The sequence below is a fragment of the Drosophila willistoni genome, assembly GCF_018902025.1.
Source record: "Drosophila willistoni isolate 14030-0811.24 chromosome XL unlocalized genomic scaffold, UCI_dwil_1.1 Seg142, whole genome shotgun sequence".
In the NCBI taxonomy this organism is placed as follows: Eukaryota; Metazoa; Arthropoda; class Insecta; order Diptera; family Drosophilidae; genus Drosophila; species Drosophila willistoni.
In genome coordinates, this window is record NW_025814053.1 from 5,499,334 (window position 1) to 5,520,016 (window position 20,683).

Below are 20,683 nucleotides of genomic sequence, written 5' to 3' on the forward strand. Positions count from 1 at the left end.
AAAACATAGTATTATTTGTTTGTTTTTTCTATTGTGTATTTGTCCACGTGATTCGTGCCGCGCGTTATTCGGCTGCACCCCTCGGTCGGTCGAGTGGGAGGTGGGCAGTTATCTGCTTGGGCTTGTGCGTAACAGGCTTTGTCCTGGTGTCGTAGGGGCCACTTGAACGTACTGCGCATAGTATCGTCAACGTCCGCTAAAAAAAATGAAGTCAAATTGTCTATGTTTTTCGGCTTGTCCATTTTTTATTTAGCTTAGAGGTTACACGCATGTTTGTTGGATTCTTGACGCAAATCTGCAGATCCTGAAGTTTCTCCGTTCAGCCTTGTGTGTAAAGCGAGGGGAGGGGATCCGGTACCGTCCACATAAAAATCGGTGACAATTTAATCCAACTTTCCATGAGCATGTGAAGAGTATTGCATTCAGATGTTCGACTAATAATTAGAAAAAAAAAACATTTATTGCACAGCAGAAACTAAAAAAAAGGAAGTAACTTACCACAAGTTTACTAGTTTTTTCACGGTTTACAATTTTTTCGTAACATTATAAATTTTTTCGTCGCTTTATAATTTATAATCGTTTCCCATCTTTATTAAATTCAGTCGCAGTCCTATAGTATTTTTTTTTAGTTTTTTTATTAAAGTTTTTTAAAATTTTTATAGTTTTTCAAGTTTTTCTTTAACTTGGCTTGGTTTTTTTTTTGGTTTTTTTGTTTGCAATTTTGTCCTTTTAATTGTTAAACTTCTGATACTATATTCTGTAATTTTTCCGAAAAAGGATAAGCCAAAGTTGTTTTTTTATCTCTGTTTTTTTTTACTAATAAATTTAGAATTTTGTGTTAATTTTGTTTAGTTCCAAAAGGTGTTACTCCAAACACAGTTGGATACAGAATGATTATTATGGGGACCTCAAATCAGTACCTTGCCTAAAATAATGACATTTCCATGTCATGTCCTACTTTGATTTGAAAAAAATTTAAACAACTTTACTTTACTGACTTTTACAACACTTAAAAAAAACCTTTGACGTCAGACAAAAAAAATCCAATCCAAAAATCCAATCCGGCCAACTTATAATAGTTAATTCATTAATCATAAAATAATCTTTCTTATATAGTTTTATATATATTTTTTCTTTAATTGTATTCCATAGATTTATATAGTACGTACGACTTTAGTATATATATATATATATATACTTGCTTTTGAATAGAATAAGATTATTTTTATATATATACAATTTGAGTTTCCTTCAGTTATATAGAGACTTAAAGACTTAGATATATATTGAGTATTTCTAGAGCATGACTTGACTAGCATTGAATGGTTTAGATTATCTGAATCTGATGGAAATCTAAACCTAGTAGGACAACAACATAAAAAATAAAATAAATAAACAAATGAGGGAATAAATCAACAAAAAAAAAAAAAATATATGGAAAACCACAATTAATATGTACATATACAAATACTGTGTTGTACTAAGAAGAACGAAATAGTCAAAACAATAATTTAACAAAGTTATGTATAGATAGAGATATGTATGTATGTATAGAGTAAAGTATATTCTAGGGCTCTAATCCAGGGTAATGTGAGGATTTGTATAGGTGAAACCGTGAAACTGTTTCTGATCCATAGATGCTAGGATTTCTTTATCGATCGGTGTGAGACGAACACGTTCACGGGTAAAGACACGATCAAAGTATTGCGTATCCAACGGATGTTTCTAAACAAACGGATTTTTGTAAGTTAGCATATATATTAGAATTAGCAAATTCATTCTGGAATCTTACCACTTGAGGTTTAAATGGTGGTTCGATTTGACGTTTCTCTAGAAGATTCCAATCGATGGGTCTAAAGAATATATGATCGGATATATCACCAGCTGGACTGTATTGTGAGCCAATACGTTTTGTATAATCCTTTTCCAGAAGCTGTCAATAAAGAATACATATATAATAAGCAACTTCTTCTTGCCTCTCTCTGGCTTGTTTTGGACTTACGCCTTTAAGTATGCCCGTGGCCTCGGCGGATATATATACAGGAAACCATGGAATCTCATTGCATATGGACCAGAAAAGTTCATCCTCATCGCAGCCGCTGAATGGCGACTGTCCAATTAGCATCTCATAGAGCAACACACCAAATGACCACCAATCCACATTCTGATTGTACTTCTCACCCTAAGAACAAAAAAAAGAAAGTCAAGTTACAGTATCACAAGTATTTTTGGATCAATAATTGTTATGGATATATACCTTTATGATTTCGGGCGCCATATAATCGGGTGTGCCGCAAAAACTATCGGCTGTCTTGTCCAAATAGATTTGCAATTTACACATACCAAAATCGGCTATACGCACATGACCCTCATAGTCCAATAAAACATTATCCAATTTGAGATCCCTTCAAGAGAAACGTTAATATATGTATATATATGATTTATCATAATTTGGTTTGGTTTTACTTACCTATAGATAATGCCCTTTTTGTGTAGAAATTTAAGACCCGATATGATTTCAGCGCCATAGAAACGTGCCCGTTCCTCTGAAAAGCGTCCACTCTCCTGTATGTGGAACATGAGATCACCACCATTCAGATACTCCATCACAAAGAACAAATGGCTCTGGGGGAAAAAAAAAGAACAGTTAAGAGAGTTATTAGAACAAATCCTTTAAGTCTATGATAATTCTGATAGCTACAGCGATTTTCACATAAATAAATCTGCAGTTAAGTTTAAAAGTTGGTTAACCAAAAGCAGTTGCCTTTCTTTTAAATTAATTTCTTGGCGTCCAAAAATTACAGCTGCGCTCGCAAAACTAGAACTACTACACGTATCTACAGTAAAAGTTAATACAATTTAAATTCTAGCATTATACAATGGCAACGAGAATCTTTGTATATATTTATAATCAAGCTTTAAGTCTTTTTAAAGTTTTTTTTTTTTTGATTTAAACATATTTTGTAGTATAAAAAATGTTAGAGATTACTTTACAAGCGACCCTCGATGTTTTATGTTTTCTACAACCTCACAAAACATTCTAGTGGGAGAGAGAGCTACAAATGAGTGAGAGCGAGGCGGAGGGGCGGGGCAACGGACAGCTGAGGATCCTCAAAGTCATAAATAATTAAAATACCTTCTAATCGGTGTCAATGCAAGACAACGAGAGCAAAAAGAGGCAAAACGCATAGACTTATTGTCTTATGTTGAGAACATTCGTTTATTTATTTATTTATTTTTTTTGTTGGTTGACTGCCGGAGGTGGAGGTTTTGTCAGGAGATGTGCCAAAACGAAGACTTGTTTGGGGGGCTCGGGTTCGAAATTGTATTCGTATTCAACCTGCCCTCTGTCGATCTATTCCAATCGATGGTCAGCACAACGCACACACACACAGATATCTACTACTACTTACTAATTATAGAGAATTTTTACCTTTTCTTTTTGCTATTTTTAATCTATATACACATCTCTTCTACCTTTTCGGATATACACTGGGTGAAGGTCTTCAAGACCTTGAGTGGGCTGTTTTTTTTTTTGTTCTTACCTCCGTTTGAAATGTACAGAACAGATGACACAGATATGGATGTTTGGTACCCAAGGCTAAGACTTTGCGTTCAATTAGTGTTGAATCAACATCATCATCTTCGAGTACGACATCTTTTTTCAAACATTTGATTGCATAATAATATGTTGTATCACGTAGTTCGGCCAGAAGAACCTGTTAATTAATGATGAAAGGTCAACCAAAATATTTGCTACTGCAATTAAAAGTTCACTCACCTTGCCAAAACTTCCTTTGCCCAGGACGGCCAGAAAATGAAAGTCATCTACCGAATAATTCTTAAATCTAGGTATTACTGTTGCTGGCGCAGTGAAACGTCCGGATTTTTGGAATTGTGAATATGTATATGATGTTTCTGAGTGAGCCGAAAACCCAAGACCAGAGAGATAGTAGAGAAGCGTGCAAGAGATAAAGACAGATAGATATGATGAGCATATATATAGAATATAGGAGTATATAGGATAGATGTTTCAGTCCGCTGATTTCGTGGTCACTTTTTTTTGTTTTGTTTCTTAATTTAAATATTTTTTAAATGTAGTTTTTTACCATCATGTCCATCATTGGCATCGATTTTATAGGCTGGATTTAAGCTCGGCGGTGTACTGGGTGAATCTCGTGCTTCTCGTGCTCCTAATTCAATTTAGAAACAAAAATTTCAAGATAATGTCGCGACTTGAAGATAATGAGACTGAACTGAACAACAAATTGTGTGAGCAAAAGGATCAAATTTAAGCTACAACTTTACCCTTATCTAAATATTTGGTTACTAAATGAAAATTTGTTGAAATCGTTTTCAAAACAATAAGTCATGGAATTGTTTTTATAGAAAAATCATGTTTATATATAGAATGAACTTGATTGTGTTGATAACTAATTGTTTTTCTAATTAAATTGATTTTGCACTTAACAAATTTTTTAAGTTAGCTGCAATGTGGTTTCCATTTGATAAATAGGTGTAACTTCACTTGACGATGATATAACGAAAAACTCAATAAATTGAATAAATAAATAGAATTTTGCAGTCCTCGGTAGATGAGATGTCTAACAATAAGTGGCCCAGTCATTTGGTAAACTGAACAACGAGGATCCGGGTTCGAATCCCAGGCTAGTGTATGGATGCAGTTTTCGTCTAAGCCAAAGGCCTTAGTTGCCAGTGCTTGTAAAATATAGTTAGGTTGATAGTTTACAACTATATATAAAAGACTACTTTTAAAAACTTTCCTAAAAGCCTGGATTAGATTTAAAGATAAACTTCTAGATTAAGTTCACACAATTTGTTGACGTTTTTCTTTCTTTGGGTGTTCCATTGTTTTGATTTTTTTTTACCTCGCTTCACATGATTGAGAGCCTCCACAATAAGCTTCTGATTGACACCGCATAAATTGGCCGTTAGCTTTTCACATTTCTTGTGACAATTCACATCGCATTCTAGACATAAATTTTTGCAAAAATTTACCCAATCAATGAAACAATATTAAGTGCTAGATTTTGTTTAACAGATGTAAGCGGAGAGCGTTTGGCAATTTAATTACTAGCTACTTATTGGTTGCCTGAAACATTTAATTACGTTTTAATGTTCCACCAAAAACAAGAGCCAAAAAAACACACAGACAAAATGTACAATTTCCGTAAATCGTTTAAAAAATAGACTTAAGCCCAAACAACTCTGCCTTCTTAGCCCTCTAAACACACATACATTCGTACATACATACATATATATACTACATACATACATACATATATATGTATATTTTAGCAAAACAAACACATCCGTTTCTTATGTGGTGTGGGTGGTTTGGGTGGGGAGGTCGGGTGTAACAGAAAGAGCAAAAAGAGCAGAATCGCACAAGAGAAGAAAAAAAACAACACAGAAACCGAAAACTGAAAACTCAATTCGTACTAATTGTGCTGAAAATATCACGCATACGACGTGTGCGCGTGTCTTTGTGTAAAATGAGATCAGAACACAAAACGAAGAAACAAAAAGAATAACCCCATAAAAAAATTTTACCTGCCATTAAAAACTAGAATAGAACAAATGAATTTTCCATTAATTCTAAAAATATTTAACTATAGCAATTAAAGCATTTTCATTTTCAAAGAGGTTTTCATTCAAAATTCAACAAAATTGGCCACCAGCAAGTGTGTTGATCTGTTTTATATACCCTTTAAACAAAATATTTATTAGCCAAGTAACGGAAAAAGTGCATAAAAGTCCTCTTTGAAAAAGGATATAACACGACTCTATTTGTTAGGACTCAGATAAGCAAAGATATGGAAATTGTTTCTCTTTCTGCTTCTGTTTTTTTGTCTTTGTTTTCCCAGGTGAAATTGTAAGATCTAATCTTTTTTTTTCGATAGCCATTACTTGGAAACAAATAAACAGACAAGATCAATGCCATAGTTTTTCATCTACTATTGAGTTCCCTGAATAACTTTGTAAATAAATAAATAAATATACTTTCCGCGTTTAAAGTGTATCAGAAAATACGCTCAGACACAAAAAATAATCAAAAGTAGCAGACGAATGTGCGCTAAACACAATTTTATCTTTATTCTTTGTCTTTGTTGTTGTTGTTTTTGTTTTTTTGTTGTGTTTTTTGGGTAAAAGTAAAATGCCAAATTTACTCACGAGAGAATTCTCTGGCAAATTCTCATCGTATTGAGGAAATTTCGTTTTTGAAATACATGATAACGGAAAAAAGCGTACGAAATGTTTTTTTTTTGTTTTGTTGTATATGTGTTTGTTCTTAATGTTTTGTTAGTTAATTACATAAAAGGGACAATGAAATATAGAAACTGAAGTCATATAAAATGCTAATACTGCCCTTTATTTATATATGGGATGCATTCTCTGAATATTTGTGGACCTTTTTGAAAGGTATCAACATATATATGGAATAATTATGAACTGAAAACCATTTTAAGATTTTGATTCTCGCTTTGATTCTCGCATTTTCAACAATTTTTAGCAACTAGTTTAGATTTGATTACAAGTTAAAGTTATATACCTTATATAGTTGGGGACCGATATAGATTTACTTTAAAAGGGAAGGTTATAAATTGATTTGTGGGCGCCAAAGTAATTCGCAATAGTTATAACATTTGGTATTTGTAATATTTCCTATGATTTTTTGAACAATCAACACAGAACTTACTGAGTGAATACTAGAATCAGCAAGTTTTTCTGCGCTTCTTATTGAACCTAATATTTCCAGGACATTTGGAAAATATTTACCTTATTAACTTAAAAGACTGATATTCCAGTAAAGAGTTTTACCAACTTCAGATTCTAGAATACAGTTTAAGAATTTTTTTTAGGAACTTATTCAGAACATTAAAAAATTGATCATACTGAAGAGTTCTCTATAAATAATTTTATTTTAAACGAAATTTTTAAACTATTTTCTTCAGGAAAACATTATATCTATAGGAAAAATGATATCCAAATGTAATATGAATGCATTTCTTTTTGTTTTTCTTGCACAATTTTCATATGGGTAAGGAAGGAAAATGACTTCATCTGCTAGATAAAAAGATTTGCTTAGAAAAATGTTTTGATTTAGTGTGTGTTTTGGCATTCAGCAAAACCATATAGTACCTACATATCTATCTGTATATCCATCGATATACATATATATATATTTGTGTATATATATAAAAACATATAGAATATAGCCTGTTTATTTGTTTTTCGCAACGGAATAGTCCGCATGCCAGTCTGCTATTGAAAATGAAAGCAAAAATTTAAAACCAAAAATTGCGACAAGTCAACGAGAAGATACCCTTAAAAGCTAAGAATAAATGGGAAAACAAACAGATTTTCAAAAATTCAATTTCCTAAGAAAACAAACGAATTTTGTTAACCGATTTAAGGTGATAGAACAATTCAATTGTTTATGCTGATCAAGTATATATAGTATATATATATATATCAGTGAATATGGATTGTTTGGTTTACAATTCTAATTATAGCCATTGACCCTATAGCTATAGGGTATAAACAAAAAATTTGTCGAACATTTTAAATGCCCGGAATGCCCGAGAGATGCTGCCGGCACGTGCCTTGCCCCCCACACACACAAAAACAAAAACAAAAACCAAAACCAAAACCAAAAAAAAAGTGACCGCCAGACAAAGATTTATCTAATGATCGATCGATCGAGAGAGAGAGAGAGAGAACGAATGATTGTTAGGTCGTCGTCGTAGGCGTCAAATGTCGTCGGGTCAAAGTGTTGTTGATTTATGCTTACCTAACATCTTCTTGGGACTAGAGGGGGCAGTGCCACCTTCAAAGCCGGAATCATTGCTGCACGTGCTCATGCGTATTATCGAAGGTGAACTAGATGATGGGGCCGATGTGGAGGTGGCACCACCAGTGACAGCCAAACCACCACTAGCACCACCACCAATGCCGCCGCCGACGCCGGCGACGCCGCCACTTGCCTTGACTGCTCTGGCTTTGGCTCCTCTGGCTCCCCCCCCTGAACTATGACTACTTGTGCTACACTCTTCACTCTCGTCCTCATCGTCATCATCATCATCGGTGGCCTCTTCTTCGCCGGCCTCATCGTCAACATCCTCATCGTCATCCTCCTCATCATCGTCGTCGTCCAGTGAGTTACTCTCATCATCGGTATTCTCATCGGAATAGACAATCTTCTCACGTTTCCACAGTGGACGCGGTGTGGCCACTAATGGATAGCGTGGCGCCTCCTCCTTAACATAACATTTATTTGTTGTATCGATTTTGATTTTCTTATGTGGATCAAAACGTGGTGGTGCAGCGGCTCCACTTGCTTTGGCTGCTGCCAGTTTTTGTTTCTTTTTCTCCTTACGTTGTTTCTTTTTCATACTGGCGCTTAAATTCTCACAACCGTCCGCGCTGGAAGAGTCGTATGAACTGTCGTCTCCGTCGTCGTCGTCGTCGTCGTCTTCGGCCGACGATGGTATATAGTCCTCTAGATCGGCATCAACGTCTCGCAAACACTGTGCCAAATTCGATACTGTTGCAAACTTTGATAAATTATTGCCGACGCCTTCGCCGCAGCTGTTGATGATGTTGCCCGAGAGCAAATCGTCTTCTATTGTTATCGTTGTCGTTGCTGTTGCTGTTGCTATTGCTGTGGTTGCTATTGTCGCTGTTGGCAATGTTGTTGCAGTTGCCGATGTTGGCGATGATGATGACGCATTTGTAGCCTGTTGCTGTTGCGTTTTTGTGGGGGCCAGCGTTATAAATTGATCGGCATTGATTGGGGTCACATTGCATTGGTCGTCTGTTGTTGTTGTTATTGCTGCTGATGTTGTTGTAGTTGCAGTTGCTGTTGTTGTTGTTGTTGTTGTTGTTGCTGCTGCTGCACTTGCAGTTGTTGTTATTTTCTTTTTGCCGGCACTTTTTGGCACCTTTGACTTGTTGGCGGCAACCGCCGCTGTTGATGTTGCTGTTGCTGCTGCTGCTGCTCCTCCTCCTGCTGCTGCTGCTGCTGCAGTTGTTACTGCAGTTTCCGTCAATTTAGTTTTAGTTTCCGTTTGTTGCCTGTTGCTCTCTGTTGTCAGTGGTTGCTGCTGCTGCTGTTGTTGCTGTTCCTTATGCGTTGTTTTATTTATTTTTGTGGCTACTATTGCCTGTGCTTGTTGTTGTTGTTGCTGTTGTTCAGGTGACTTGGCTATCTGCCCGTTATTTATTTTTGGCCCTGCTAATGCTGCTATTGTTGTTGTAGTTGTTAATGCTGGCGTTGATTCGCTCAGTTTTGTTTTGACTGTTGCTGTTGTGGCGTTGCCAGATGATTTTACATCTGTTAAATTTGTTTTTCCAGCCAATGTTGCCGATGGGACTTTGGGAGCGCTTGTTGCTGGTGTTGCAGCCAATGTATTGATTGTTGCTGTGCTTATAAATGTTGCAGCAACAGTTGTTGCTGGCGATTTTGTTTCGGATGCAGTAGAAATAATTGCTGCCGCTGTTGTCAATTTGGGTGTTGCTGGTGTAGATTTCGGTGATGTTGTTGGTGTCAATTCAACTTTGGATGTTCCTGTTGTTAGTTTTGGCGTTGCTGGTGTAGCTTTTGGTGATGTTGTTGGTGTCACTTCCACTTTGGTTGCTGCTCTTGTCAGTTTGGGCGTTGCTGGTGTAGATTTCGGTGATGTTGTTGGGGTCACCACCACTTTGGCTGCTGCTCTTGTCAGTTTTGGTGTTGCTGGTGTAGATTTTGGTGAAGTTGCTGCTGTGGTTTCGACTAATGAAGGCTTTGTCATTGCTGCAGTTAACTTAGATGTTGCTGGTGTCTTTTCGTCTGTTTTGTTTGTTGTTGCAATTGCCTCGGTTGTTGCTGGTGAAGATTTTGGTGACTTTGTTATTGATTTAGGTACTGCTGTTGATGGTTTTCCATCTATGCTAGTTGTTGTTGTTGTTGTTGGTGATGCTTTTAATGCAGTTGATGGTTTTGATTCAATTTGCTTTACTTCTGCTGTGGCAATAGTTTTCTTAGGGGATGTTGTTGTTGTTGTAGATTTATCTGTCGGCTTAGAAGTTGTTGCTGCTGCTGTCAATAATGTCTTTGGTGTTTCAGTTGCTGTTGCTGTTGCTGTTGTCTCTGGCGTCTTTTTAGTTGTTGCCTTGGCAGATGTTGCTGCTGCCGTATTATCTTTAGCTTTCACTAGGTTAATGCCCTTAGTTGTTGGTGTAGTTGTTTTTGTTGCTGGTTCGGATTTTGCTGTCGTTGACTTTAGTTCAATGAGAATTTCAGATTTTAATTTTGGCGTTGCTGGCGCTGTTGATTCCAAATCAGTTTCCTTCTCTTGTCGCTCACCCAAGGCCTTCTTGCGATTATTCATATAGAGAGTTTCCCTTGAGCCAATTTGTGACCAAAAATCTTCACCACTTTCCGATTTCGGTAGAGCTTTTCTTATAGGTTTCGGTGTGGCTATGCCAACTGTTTCCTGCGGCGGTTCTTGTGGCTGTTGTGGCTGTTGTGGCTGTTGTTGCTGCTGTTGCTCGATAGCGGCCTCATCAAAATTGAAAATATTGGCCGGCTGTTGCTGTTCTTTCTCTTTGATTGGCTTTGGTTTCTTAAGCGGAGATGTTTTCGCCTTGGGTGGAGCTGCCTTCATGAAACCCTCTGGCAATTCAGGCTCAATTTTTTCCTCTTTTTTCTTGGGCAACTTAAAGACCTTATGTATTTGATGATGCTCTTCAATTGTCTCCACATTGACTGTGAATTTTGGCTTTGGACTAATTGGCATTGCCGGCGTATTGATATCCTCATTGAGCTCCAACACGCTGGGCATATGCATCAATGGAGCCGGTGTTGGGGCGTTTTCTATATCGACAATTGCTGTGATTTTGTGTCGCACTTTCTTACTCTTTCGCTTCTGTTTAGAGCTACGACGATGTGGCTGCGATGTGGACGATTGTGAGGAGGAGATATCATCGGCCTCGTCATGACTAGAGCTCCGACGACGTTCCAAATGTATCAATTGAAAGCTACCTGAATTGGATTTTTGTAATTTGTTTAATATCTCCTGCTCTTGTTCCTGTATGAGAGAAGCACGACGACGCAATTCGCCAGCATTTAAATCGTCATCGATTTTGTCCGATGATATATCCTCGCATATATCGTGAAATGTCGGACACTGCACTAAACTAAGGCGACGCACTTCAAGTTGTTGTGGCGGTTCTTGTGGCAAGTCCTGCTCATCCTGCTGCTGCGGTTGCTGCTGTTGCATGACAACAGCAACAATATTCTGTGCCGAGGACTTATCCAATTCATTTTCTTGCTCTTTGCCATCGTGTATATAGAATCTTTCGCGTAACAATTCACCGGGTGATTTTTTATTACTAACTGTGGGAAATGCGGCCAATTCATCGGCCAACTTTTGACGCCAACTCAAACTGGGCTCAGTTGCTGGCGGCAAATCACGAAACTGATGTTCTGTCGGCAATTGTTCCTGCTGTTGCTGTTGCTGTTGCTGCTGTTGTTGTTGTGATTGATTCTGACTCCTATCCTTGCTACGTCTGCGTATTGTGGATAAACGTACTACAGCCCGATTACGTTTAATTGTTGAACGTCTTGGTCGTAGAGTTTTTTCCTCTTGAGTTGTCTCATCATTAGTATCTTCTTTGGGCCCCTCCTCCTCCTGCTCCTGTTTTTTTGGTGATTGCTCTTTGGGCTTAATCTCCGGCTCTTTTTCTGACTCTCTAGCCTGTCGGCGATGATATCGCGACGAGCTGACATCAATATCGGCCGTATTAATGGCAATCGGGCGTGGTGGAATATAACGACTTGAGGCGGTTGTCGATGATGTCGAAACTGGCGTGTAACTGCTAGAGCTGGGCACATATTTGGGCGATTGAATGCGTGTCAATGGCATCAGACTGCTATGACCGCTATGTCGTCCAGTTTCCGTGATGGTTGTCAATTTTGGTTGATATCGCGAACTGTGATGCAATCCGCTTGAACTGCTGCTGCCACAGCTTGAATAGCTGCCAGGTGAACGCGATGTTGTTGTCGTTAGTGGCACAATCATGTAGCTGGCCGGATAGGAGCGATTGTAGCTGCTTGAATAGCTGCTGGGACTGCTGCCACTCCCGCCCAGCGATGTGGGCAATGATAGGCCCAGTCCAGAGCTATAGTAGGGCGAATAGAGCTGACTGCTCCCCCCACTATAATAGTAGTTGCCCGAATCCGAATAGAGTGGCATTTTCTTGGCTAATTTTCACTTAATTTCTGTTGATGTTGTTGCTATTTTATTTTGAATTTAATTAATGCTTGTCTTTCTAAATGTGGCACATGTGGCAATAATAATAATTTGCAATCAATAAATTTTCCTCGTAAATTCCCCCAATCCCTCAATCTATCTTTAGTAGAAGTATCTTATCCACTATTCTATTTTCTTCTACGGCAGCAATATTTGTTTTTTTTTTCTGCCTTCTCCGTCTCATGAGAAATATTTCTCAGGTTAACGCTTGTCTGAAAAAGTATATATATTTAATTTCTGATGTCGTCGTTGTCGTTTTGACTTGTCGTTGCTTTAATTATACAATTTTTTTTTCGTAACATTTCAAACATTTGGCAATAATTCTGATATATATCTAAAGCCAACGCGCAGACCACATTAATTATTCTTTAATTGGCTGAAAGCAAGAGTCCACACAGCAAAACGAACTCAAAAAACTGAAAAGTTCTCAATATTGATTGAAACTAAAAAACTATTCAAACTAATCAATTGAAATTTAAAAGAATTTAGTTCGCTGATTGAAACTAGGAATATAAACTACGATTTTGAATTGACTTTAAAGTGAAGCTCTTTCGAAACACCTAAAATTTTTATTGTCATAATTGTCTCAACAAAAATTGAGTTATTTTGATTTAAAAAGAATTGAAATAAACTCTAATATTTTCTCCTCTTCTTTTATAAATTAAACGAGTTTTGAGTTACTAATGAAACCGAGTGAAAAGAACTGCAAGCTAAAACTCAACTGAAATACAGCAAAAACTGAATTCCAAAGAGAAATCTTGAAAATCTTTGTTTTACTTTTTTCTTGGCTCATTTGAACTGCATTGAGGCAAATAATTAATTGATTAAGTTTACGTTTAGGTTAATAGTTTTTTTCTTTATGCAGTTCTCGAAATTGAAATTTAATTTTCAGCAACTATTTGCTGCTTGATTGGAAATCAATTGATTTCGAAAAATTGAACTTTTAATATGGCTAATTTCCTGATAAATTTCGCATTCAAAATCCAATTTCAATATCTTTTTTTTGGGGAGGGGAGGAATATACTATATATTCATTTCGTATATACATATGTTATTGGCTTTGCCCACATGTGCCCAAATAGAAATAGACATATTTGACCATATAATATACAAAATTTTTGTATGACGTAAGCTCACGAGTTGTTGGAAACGTTTTTTATATATTTATATATATATGTATATTTCTTTTTTTATATATATGCACTATATATATTGTAGATTTTTAGACGTTGCGAATTTTTATGCGACACGCACCAAAAAACAAAGTTTTCTTTTTTTTTTTTATTACTTTTTTCTTTTGTCGTTCTTTTATTAGTTTTTAAGAGAGATTTTTTGATTCCGATCGAGACGCGAAACGTTAGTAAATTTGGAAAAATTTAACGTTGATTGTTCAGTGTTGAAACTCGAATTTTAAAATGTAAGGGAAAAGTAGATGCTTACAGAGGCAAACAGGAAAAAAAGTCAAAAAAATAATAATTGAAATATTGAATAGATCTGTGTAAATCAGCCGACAACGAGCCGAACGCATTAACGGAAACTACTGAAATGTGAAAAGGCAATCTCAGCGGGCAAATCGACCGACCGACCGGAGATGTTCCTTCTTCTGATCATCAACATTATTCTCCACTAACACCATCAAAAATCAGCAGAAAGTATCATTGTGTGTGGGGAGAGAGAGTCGTCTTTGCTGTCGCTGTCTTCTTAATGATCATGCTGATGAGGATGATGATGATAGGGATTCGCCTGTATGGGTGTTGGGGTATAACACTCAAAAAAGCAAAGAAGGCCCAGATCAACAGCATCATCATCGACGAAGCATCATTGGCATCATTTTTGTTCTTCGACATCCGACTGCTGATGCTCTCTCAGTCTCGGTTTCGGTCTCAGTCAGTTAGTCAGTGTGTATGAAACATAGATACCAGATACAGATACAAATGTATCTATATTTCGTCTGGGTGGAATTTTATTTGCTGCCCATTTCGAAATAGCCAACACATATAACCATAAATTACACACACTGAGATACACACACACACATACACATAAACATACATAGTGTATATGTGCAAAGATTTTCGAATTTCGAAAAATATCAGAACAATTTTTGAGTAAACGAAAGTAAAAGGTGTCAAAATTGAGCAAAACAAAATTTAAACGTAGGAAATGTCAGAGAGTAAAATTGTTATACTCTCCCAAAAACAGAGACTAAGAGAGAGAGAGAGAGAGAGAGGGAACTAGTGAGACAAGATATGAGAATGATTATGAGATTTCGAAATTGTTTCACGACCTCAAACAAATTTTGAATCAAAAGGAAAAAAAAAACACATACAAAGGATATAATACTTTTTCTTTCTTCCTTTCACTTGAAACCATTTTGATCTGCTTTAAGTCTTGCTGTCTGTCGAAAAGATTTTGAAACAATTTGAAGATTAATTTGTGCTGAATCAGTCATGACTAACAGGCCACTAGTCAGCTGGCTAGTCATGCTGACTAAAGATTTCTATACCCAAACACCCTGCGTTAGCTGGAAATTCGTTCGACATTGTGCTCGAATTGAATTATAACCATTTTTAAATTAATTGCCAACAAATTGTATACAATAAATTATTTAGTTCAAATGTTGACTTATTTATGAAAACATAGAAACAAATCTGCCTCAATATATCTTACTTTCAGTCAAATGATCTTAGCGTGTCGTAAATATGAAGAGATACAGATGAAAAAGTCTTGGTTTCAATTTATCAGTCAAAAGATAACAGAAGTCTGGACAGTATATATATTCTAGATTAGCTAATTCGATGTATGTAGTTAGGAGACAGGAAAATACAGAAAGAGGAAATCGGGCATTTTCCTTTCCTTTTTAGGTCGAATTCCCCTCATATACCCTTTCGAGGGCAGATCCTCGGATACATTTTTGATTGGATGTTTCTCTAAATAGATCCTCTAGGAAATTGTTTCTTATAAAAATATGATTTGACAGACAAAAGACTACTCAAAACTTGAGTTAATGTGCAACTAAAATTAAAGACTACTTTTTAGCACAAATTGTATTGGAAAACCAAATTAGTTTTAATTAAATTGTACATTGACTTGCCTAATGTATTGGCATTTGGAAATTAATTTTGATTTTCATTCGATGAAACCATAAAACTCATATACAGAAATCGCATATATGTATATGTACATATATGTATACAGTTGTAGTGACTTGTTTGTGGCACCTGCTATCAAGATGTTCTTCTAAAATTGTCCAATTGGCCCCGTGCTGCTGCTGATGCTGCTGCGGGCTGTTGGCTCAAGTTGTGACGCTTTTCGGTTCCGCAAAAAGAAAATTCACAATTTTAGATAGAGGCAAGTGCGACGAGTGGACGGACATGGGGCAGGAGTGGGCAGGAGGGAGGGACTAAAAAGGTGAAGGAGGAGGCGAAGGTGCCAGAGGGTCGTCAGTGTGTGCGGAAGAAAGCGCCAAACAACTAGAAATAGAAATTGCAATCGCATGTACCGCAGCTTTCTTTCTTCCTTACAGTCCGCTCGCTCTCTCCCCTGTCTCCTCTCTCTATCTCTTGCTCAGTTCACTTAGAGTACTTAATCTTTTGGCGATTTATAGCCCAAAGAGCCCGACGCCTTTCCATTATTTTTAAATGCGACAGGCAGCAGCAGCAGCAGAAGCAGCGACTGCGACAGCAGACAAAAACCCAAACAAAAACAAAGTTTTGTTTTCGTATTTTTGGCTGCATTCCTGTCATGTTGTTAAAGAGAGATTGCACTAGAGACATCCTAAGAGCCGGCCAGAGACAACAGAGGGCAGAGGCAATTGCAAACCAATTCTAATGCCAGTGGTTGCCTGTGGTGGTGGTTGGTGTGGTATGGTGTGGTGTGGTGTGGTGGTGCGGTGAAATTATTTGTTAGGTACTTATTTTTTTTGAGAAACGAAACAAATTTTCTATTATTTTTTGGCAAAGTTGCAAAGAAATTGATTTCTAATATAATCTATAGATATATGTATGTATTTCGTCCCACCTCACCGCTTTTTCTTCTATAAATATTGGACCTCTTTTACTCTTAGTTTTGGTCAGAGAGGGAGAGAAAAAGTGGCTCGTGTGGCTAATTTATTTGACAATTTCTTTTTTTTTTTTTAACAGGAACAAAATTTAAGACTTTCTTTTCTATAATTATGTATTATAACCAATTAATCAGTTATATATGAGAGAGCACCCAGCAAATTTTATTAGCAGATTCTTCAAATATTTTTTATACACAATGACATTAGCTGCTGATCATCGGCAGCAGCTGTTGACCCACTTGATGTTGATCATTTTGGTTGAAATAAATGAATTTATTTTGCATTTTTATACCAGGAAGAGATTTACCTCCAAGATATATACAAAAATATATTTATAATTAAAAAGTACAGGGATCCAACTCGCTGACAAAAATGATTGCAACTGCAAGAAAAATAATCATTAAATTTCTTGTTTTTTTATTTGTTTCTTTTGTGACAAATATGGAACGACTATAATGTAAGTCTATAAAATAAGGTAAACAATATCATTTATTTCCGAGATATGTTAACCATATACATATGTTTATACTTATATGAATGTGGTTTGTCATTCCAAGAATGCAAAAATAACATTTTTGGGGGGCAGATATTTGTGTGCTATGGATTGAACTGGAAGAATCTACCATTATGTCAGAATATCAGAAATTGTTTATAATATTCTTTAAATATTTGCGTATGAGATTTAATACAGATAGAATTTTAATAATTTTAATTTACATGTATTTGGTAATTTTGTTTGCTTCTGTTTCATTTGATTCTGAAAATTTTTGTCTGGCTTTAAGTTTCATTATATTTTGCCTTATGTAATCAACTAATCATATAAATTTACCATGAATACAACAAATTTTCGAATAACCAGATTTGAGGAGCAATCAAAAAGAAACTAGTCGTCTGTAGTTCAAGTCTTAAACAAGTTGAGAATTATAAGTAAGTAAAGTAAAGAAGAAAAGCTCATCTTACAACTATAAAGTTAACTTTAAATATTAGAGGTATTTATTTTTGCTTTATTCAAACATTTTTTTGATATTTTCCTAAACTCAACTCTGACTCAGATCGACTCAATAAGATATTTTGTGTTCTGGGTGATTTATGGTAAGTTCAGCCCTTTGAATTCTGGAATGTTTGCATTTTCCCCATTTATATAAATGAATTTGCTATTATATCATCCTATTCATACTGTTCTTGAATAATTTGACTCTAATTGTAAGATGTTTATAAGAACTGTCTTAGGTCTAGCATTAGCTTAAATTAGAAGATCTCATTTCTAGAATCCCTTAGTGATATAATTTCTAGATTAGTTACAAGTCGATTTCCTTTGCCACGACCGTTACATAAAAATCCCCATATTTTTCATTTCGATAAACCGTTACATTTTGTCTTTGCCCGTTTTTTTATGCTTTATGTTCTGGTTAAAAACTTGGCTGGGCTTTTGGCCAACCATTTGCAAAAAGCTTGAGAGCAACCAATAAGCACTAGACAAAAAGCTCAGCTAAAGCACATGTCCAAATTAATGGGGGAGGAGGGTCACCACTTACCTTCACATTTGAGTCCTTGGATAAAAAATCCTCCCATTAGGGATCCACAGTGATCACAAAACGTTGGCGACATAAACGTATGTGGCTTGAAACGATGTGGCATATCAATTTTAAACCTTTCCCGTAACAGCTGCAACGAAGGCGGAAGAATGCGGGATAAATGATATATATCAATTTGTATATGTAGGCATAGAACTTACTATTGTGCTGGCCGAAGTGAAAACCGAGCCAGAACATTTGCCCAGAAGCTTCTCGTGGCACTTTTTATGAACCGCTGTCTGACAGACTGTTTGAGATTGAGTTAATTGAGTTGTTGGGAGAAAACGAGAAAAATCTTACTTACTTATACACTGATAGCCCTGTTTACCGAAACCCCAAAGGAAGAGATTACAGAAGGCACAGAATGTGGGCTGGCGAAAGAATTTGGCCACAAATCGATGACCATTTATATCGTGCGTTCTAGTTGGGAATACAAAAGTGAGTGAAATTTTTAGTCTATTGATTAACTTACTTTTGATGCTTAATGGCACCTCGACGATTTGTGATGCTGCGTGGTCGGGTTCTTCTATCCACATAGATGTTAGAGTTGGTTCCACCGATACCAACTGAGCTGGCAATGCCACTATCACGATCTCGATCACGATCGCGATCACGTTCTCGATCACGTTCTCGATCTCGATCCCGATCCCGATCTCTATCTCTGCTGTATGCCTCTTCTTTAGAGTGCTGTCGTGGTAATTCAAAGGAATGCTGCTTGCCATAATGATAATGATGATTATCACCATCGCGATCACGATCACGATCCCGAGATCGTCCACTTGCCCCACTAATGCCACTGCCAGCTCCACTGCTGCTAGATGAGCTCTGTTTGTTTCGAAACTAAGGAAAATATTTTTGTAGAATTTTACTGAATTTTTTTGTGAATGAATGAGTAAACTTACCTCATGATTTTGGCCGCTTTGATGCCTGGATGAGGATGAACCGGCGCTTCGTGGCCGGGAATTATTTGAGTTGCTGCTTGTCTTCTGCTTGCGCAGTTGAGCGCGTGTGAACATCATCTTGACCGCATCCACATCCGCGTCAATGACGCTCCAAAAATTTTATACAAGTAACGTTCCGTTATTAAATAGTATAGAGGCAAAGTATGTTGAGAAGGTGGAGGTGGAGGAGGAGGCGTATTGGAGGCCGTTACGATGAGGAGAGACTGAGACAGATAATGTGCCTGATGTGCCTTCTGCTTTGTGTTTTGTTTTTAATGATTTTTCTTTTGCTTTTTGGATTATGTTCTGATATTTCTATTAAATAAACAAGTTCCGAGATATTTTTTCTCCTTCTTCTGATTTGTTAAAGCCTTCTTAATGGCTGGCTATCTGTGGAGAAGAGAACAAAAACAGAAGAAATGTGCCGAGTGTTGGATATGTTATTTTTTTTGTTGTTGTTTCAGTCAATCCGACATATGTATATACATATCTATGTATGTACGAAAAGAAATCTCTCATCCACCACAGACAAATTCAAATTGTGTCACGTATACAAATCGGCATTGAATTGGGGAAGGACAGCTAGGCAAGTTCAAGAACCGATAGCCCATGAAAATGTTGAAGAATGTTGATTGATGGTGTGTGAGTGAGTGGAGGGGGGTGTGAGTATATTAATTTGACTTTGGTGGGGTATTTTCTTGGATGATTGAAAAGTATGTGTGAATGCGATATGATTGATTTGTTGCAAACAGCTAAATTGATGAATAGAAATCATTTTGGAGAGATCACAAGGGCGAAAAACGAACGAAATGAACTTGTATTGATTTGTCTTCCGGAAACAACTGTCTTCCAGATAGATTTTATATATATACATGCATTAATAATGATCTTTTCGTTGAAATTTCAAGATTTTCAATAATATTCTCTACAATCAAAATTTATAAAGATTCTTCATAAGGACTTTACAGATTTACAAGACTTTATGGTAGGTAAGAGCCAAAATCCTTATTTAGTCAGGAGGAAGCACGCAAGGACTCTATCATCTATTCATGCGAAATCAGTCAATTGCTGCCTTTTTTTTAAGTATTTGCAATCGGTTATTTAGAAGGTCTCATTCTAAATACAAGGATTAGGCGTTTAATAATGTTCTCAGTATAAACGTTTAATTGATTCAATATAAATTTAAATTGTATAATTTCTTCAATCGTTTCTCCACACAAGCATAATAAAGAGCTCTTACTATACCAGTATCGAGTGAAAAATCGTTTCACAGTTTTCTGTCAGTGCATTTCGTAGACAGGAAGTTTCAGTGGAAATCTTAAGGATTAATTTAATTTTAAAAAGAATTTGGTTTATGAGCCGATGATTCAGACAAGAAAGATATTGTTTTTCCCCCTCCATGTATATAAATATGTATATATATTTGTGATATAGGTGGACATACTTTCGCACAACCCATGAATAAACAATTGACTGGCAATTCGAGTGGGTTGTATTGTTTTGTTTTTTATTGCTTTATGTTTCGTGTTTATGCCTTGGCTGATTTTCTGATTAAATGTTATGGCTGTCAGATTTCTGAGGAAGTTCATTTGAGAGGGCGAAGACAAATAATATACAATTTGGCCGACATTGTGATATATTAGGCAATGCAAGGGCATACACTCACACTCACACACACACACACCCACTCAACCGAACCACACACACATATATATACATACACAGTTATATTACCAATATATGCTAAGAGAGAGGGATTCCACATTCAGACGTAAATATGTTTAAAAA

The 20,683-nt window shown here is 36.4% G+C and overlaps 1 protein-coding gene and 1 long non-coding RNA gene across 3 annotated transcripts; both read right to left on the reverse strand.

The window, feature by feature from the left end:
- Window positions 1-221: 221 nt before the first annotated feature.
- LOC111518881 lies at window positions 222-661 on the reverse strand. The gene is made up of 2 exons (XR_002724131.2): window positions 499-661; window positions 222-434 (listed from the first exon to the last, which is right to left on the reverse strand). It is a non-coding gene; the product is annotated as an uncharacterized LOC111518881 (long non-coding RNA).
- Window positions 662-819: 158 nt separating this feature from the next.
- LOC6644683 (putative protein kinase C delta type homolog) lies at window positions 820-19,267 on the reverse strand. 2 transcript variants are annotated; one of them, XM_002067521.3, is made up of 14 exons: window positions 18,857-19,267; window positions 18,427-18,794; window positions 18,259-18,374; window positions 18,116-18,201; window positions 17,916-18,045; window positions 4,890-4,991; window positions 4,110-4,193; window positions 3,782-3,918; window positions 3,546-3,719; window positions 2,471-2,625; window positions 2,258-2,405; window positions 2,003-2,182; window positions 1,793-1,933; window positions 820-1,725 (listed from the first exon to the last, which is right to left on the reverse strand). In XM_002067521.3, the coding sequence occupies exons 1-14, from the start codon at window positions 18,971-18,973 to the stop codon at window positions 1,576-1,578; spliced, it is 2,088 nt and encodes a 695-aa protein (XP_002067557.1). In that variant the 5' UTR covers window positions 18,974-19,267; the 3' UTR covers window positions 820-1,575. The 2 variants fall into 2 exon arrangements, with proteins under 2 accessions (XP_002067557.1, XP_023032745.1); XM_023176977.2 differs by lacking the exons at window positions 4,110-4,193; window positions 4,890-4,991; window positions 17,916-18,045; ... (2 more) ...; window positions 18,427-18,794; window positions 18,857-19,267 and adding an exon at window positions 7,817-8,484 and having other exon boundaries at window positions 3,782-3,828.
- Window positions 19,268-20,683: the final 1,416 nt, after the last annotated feature.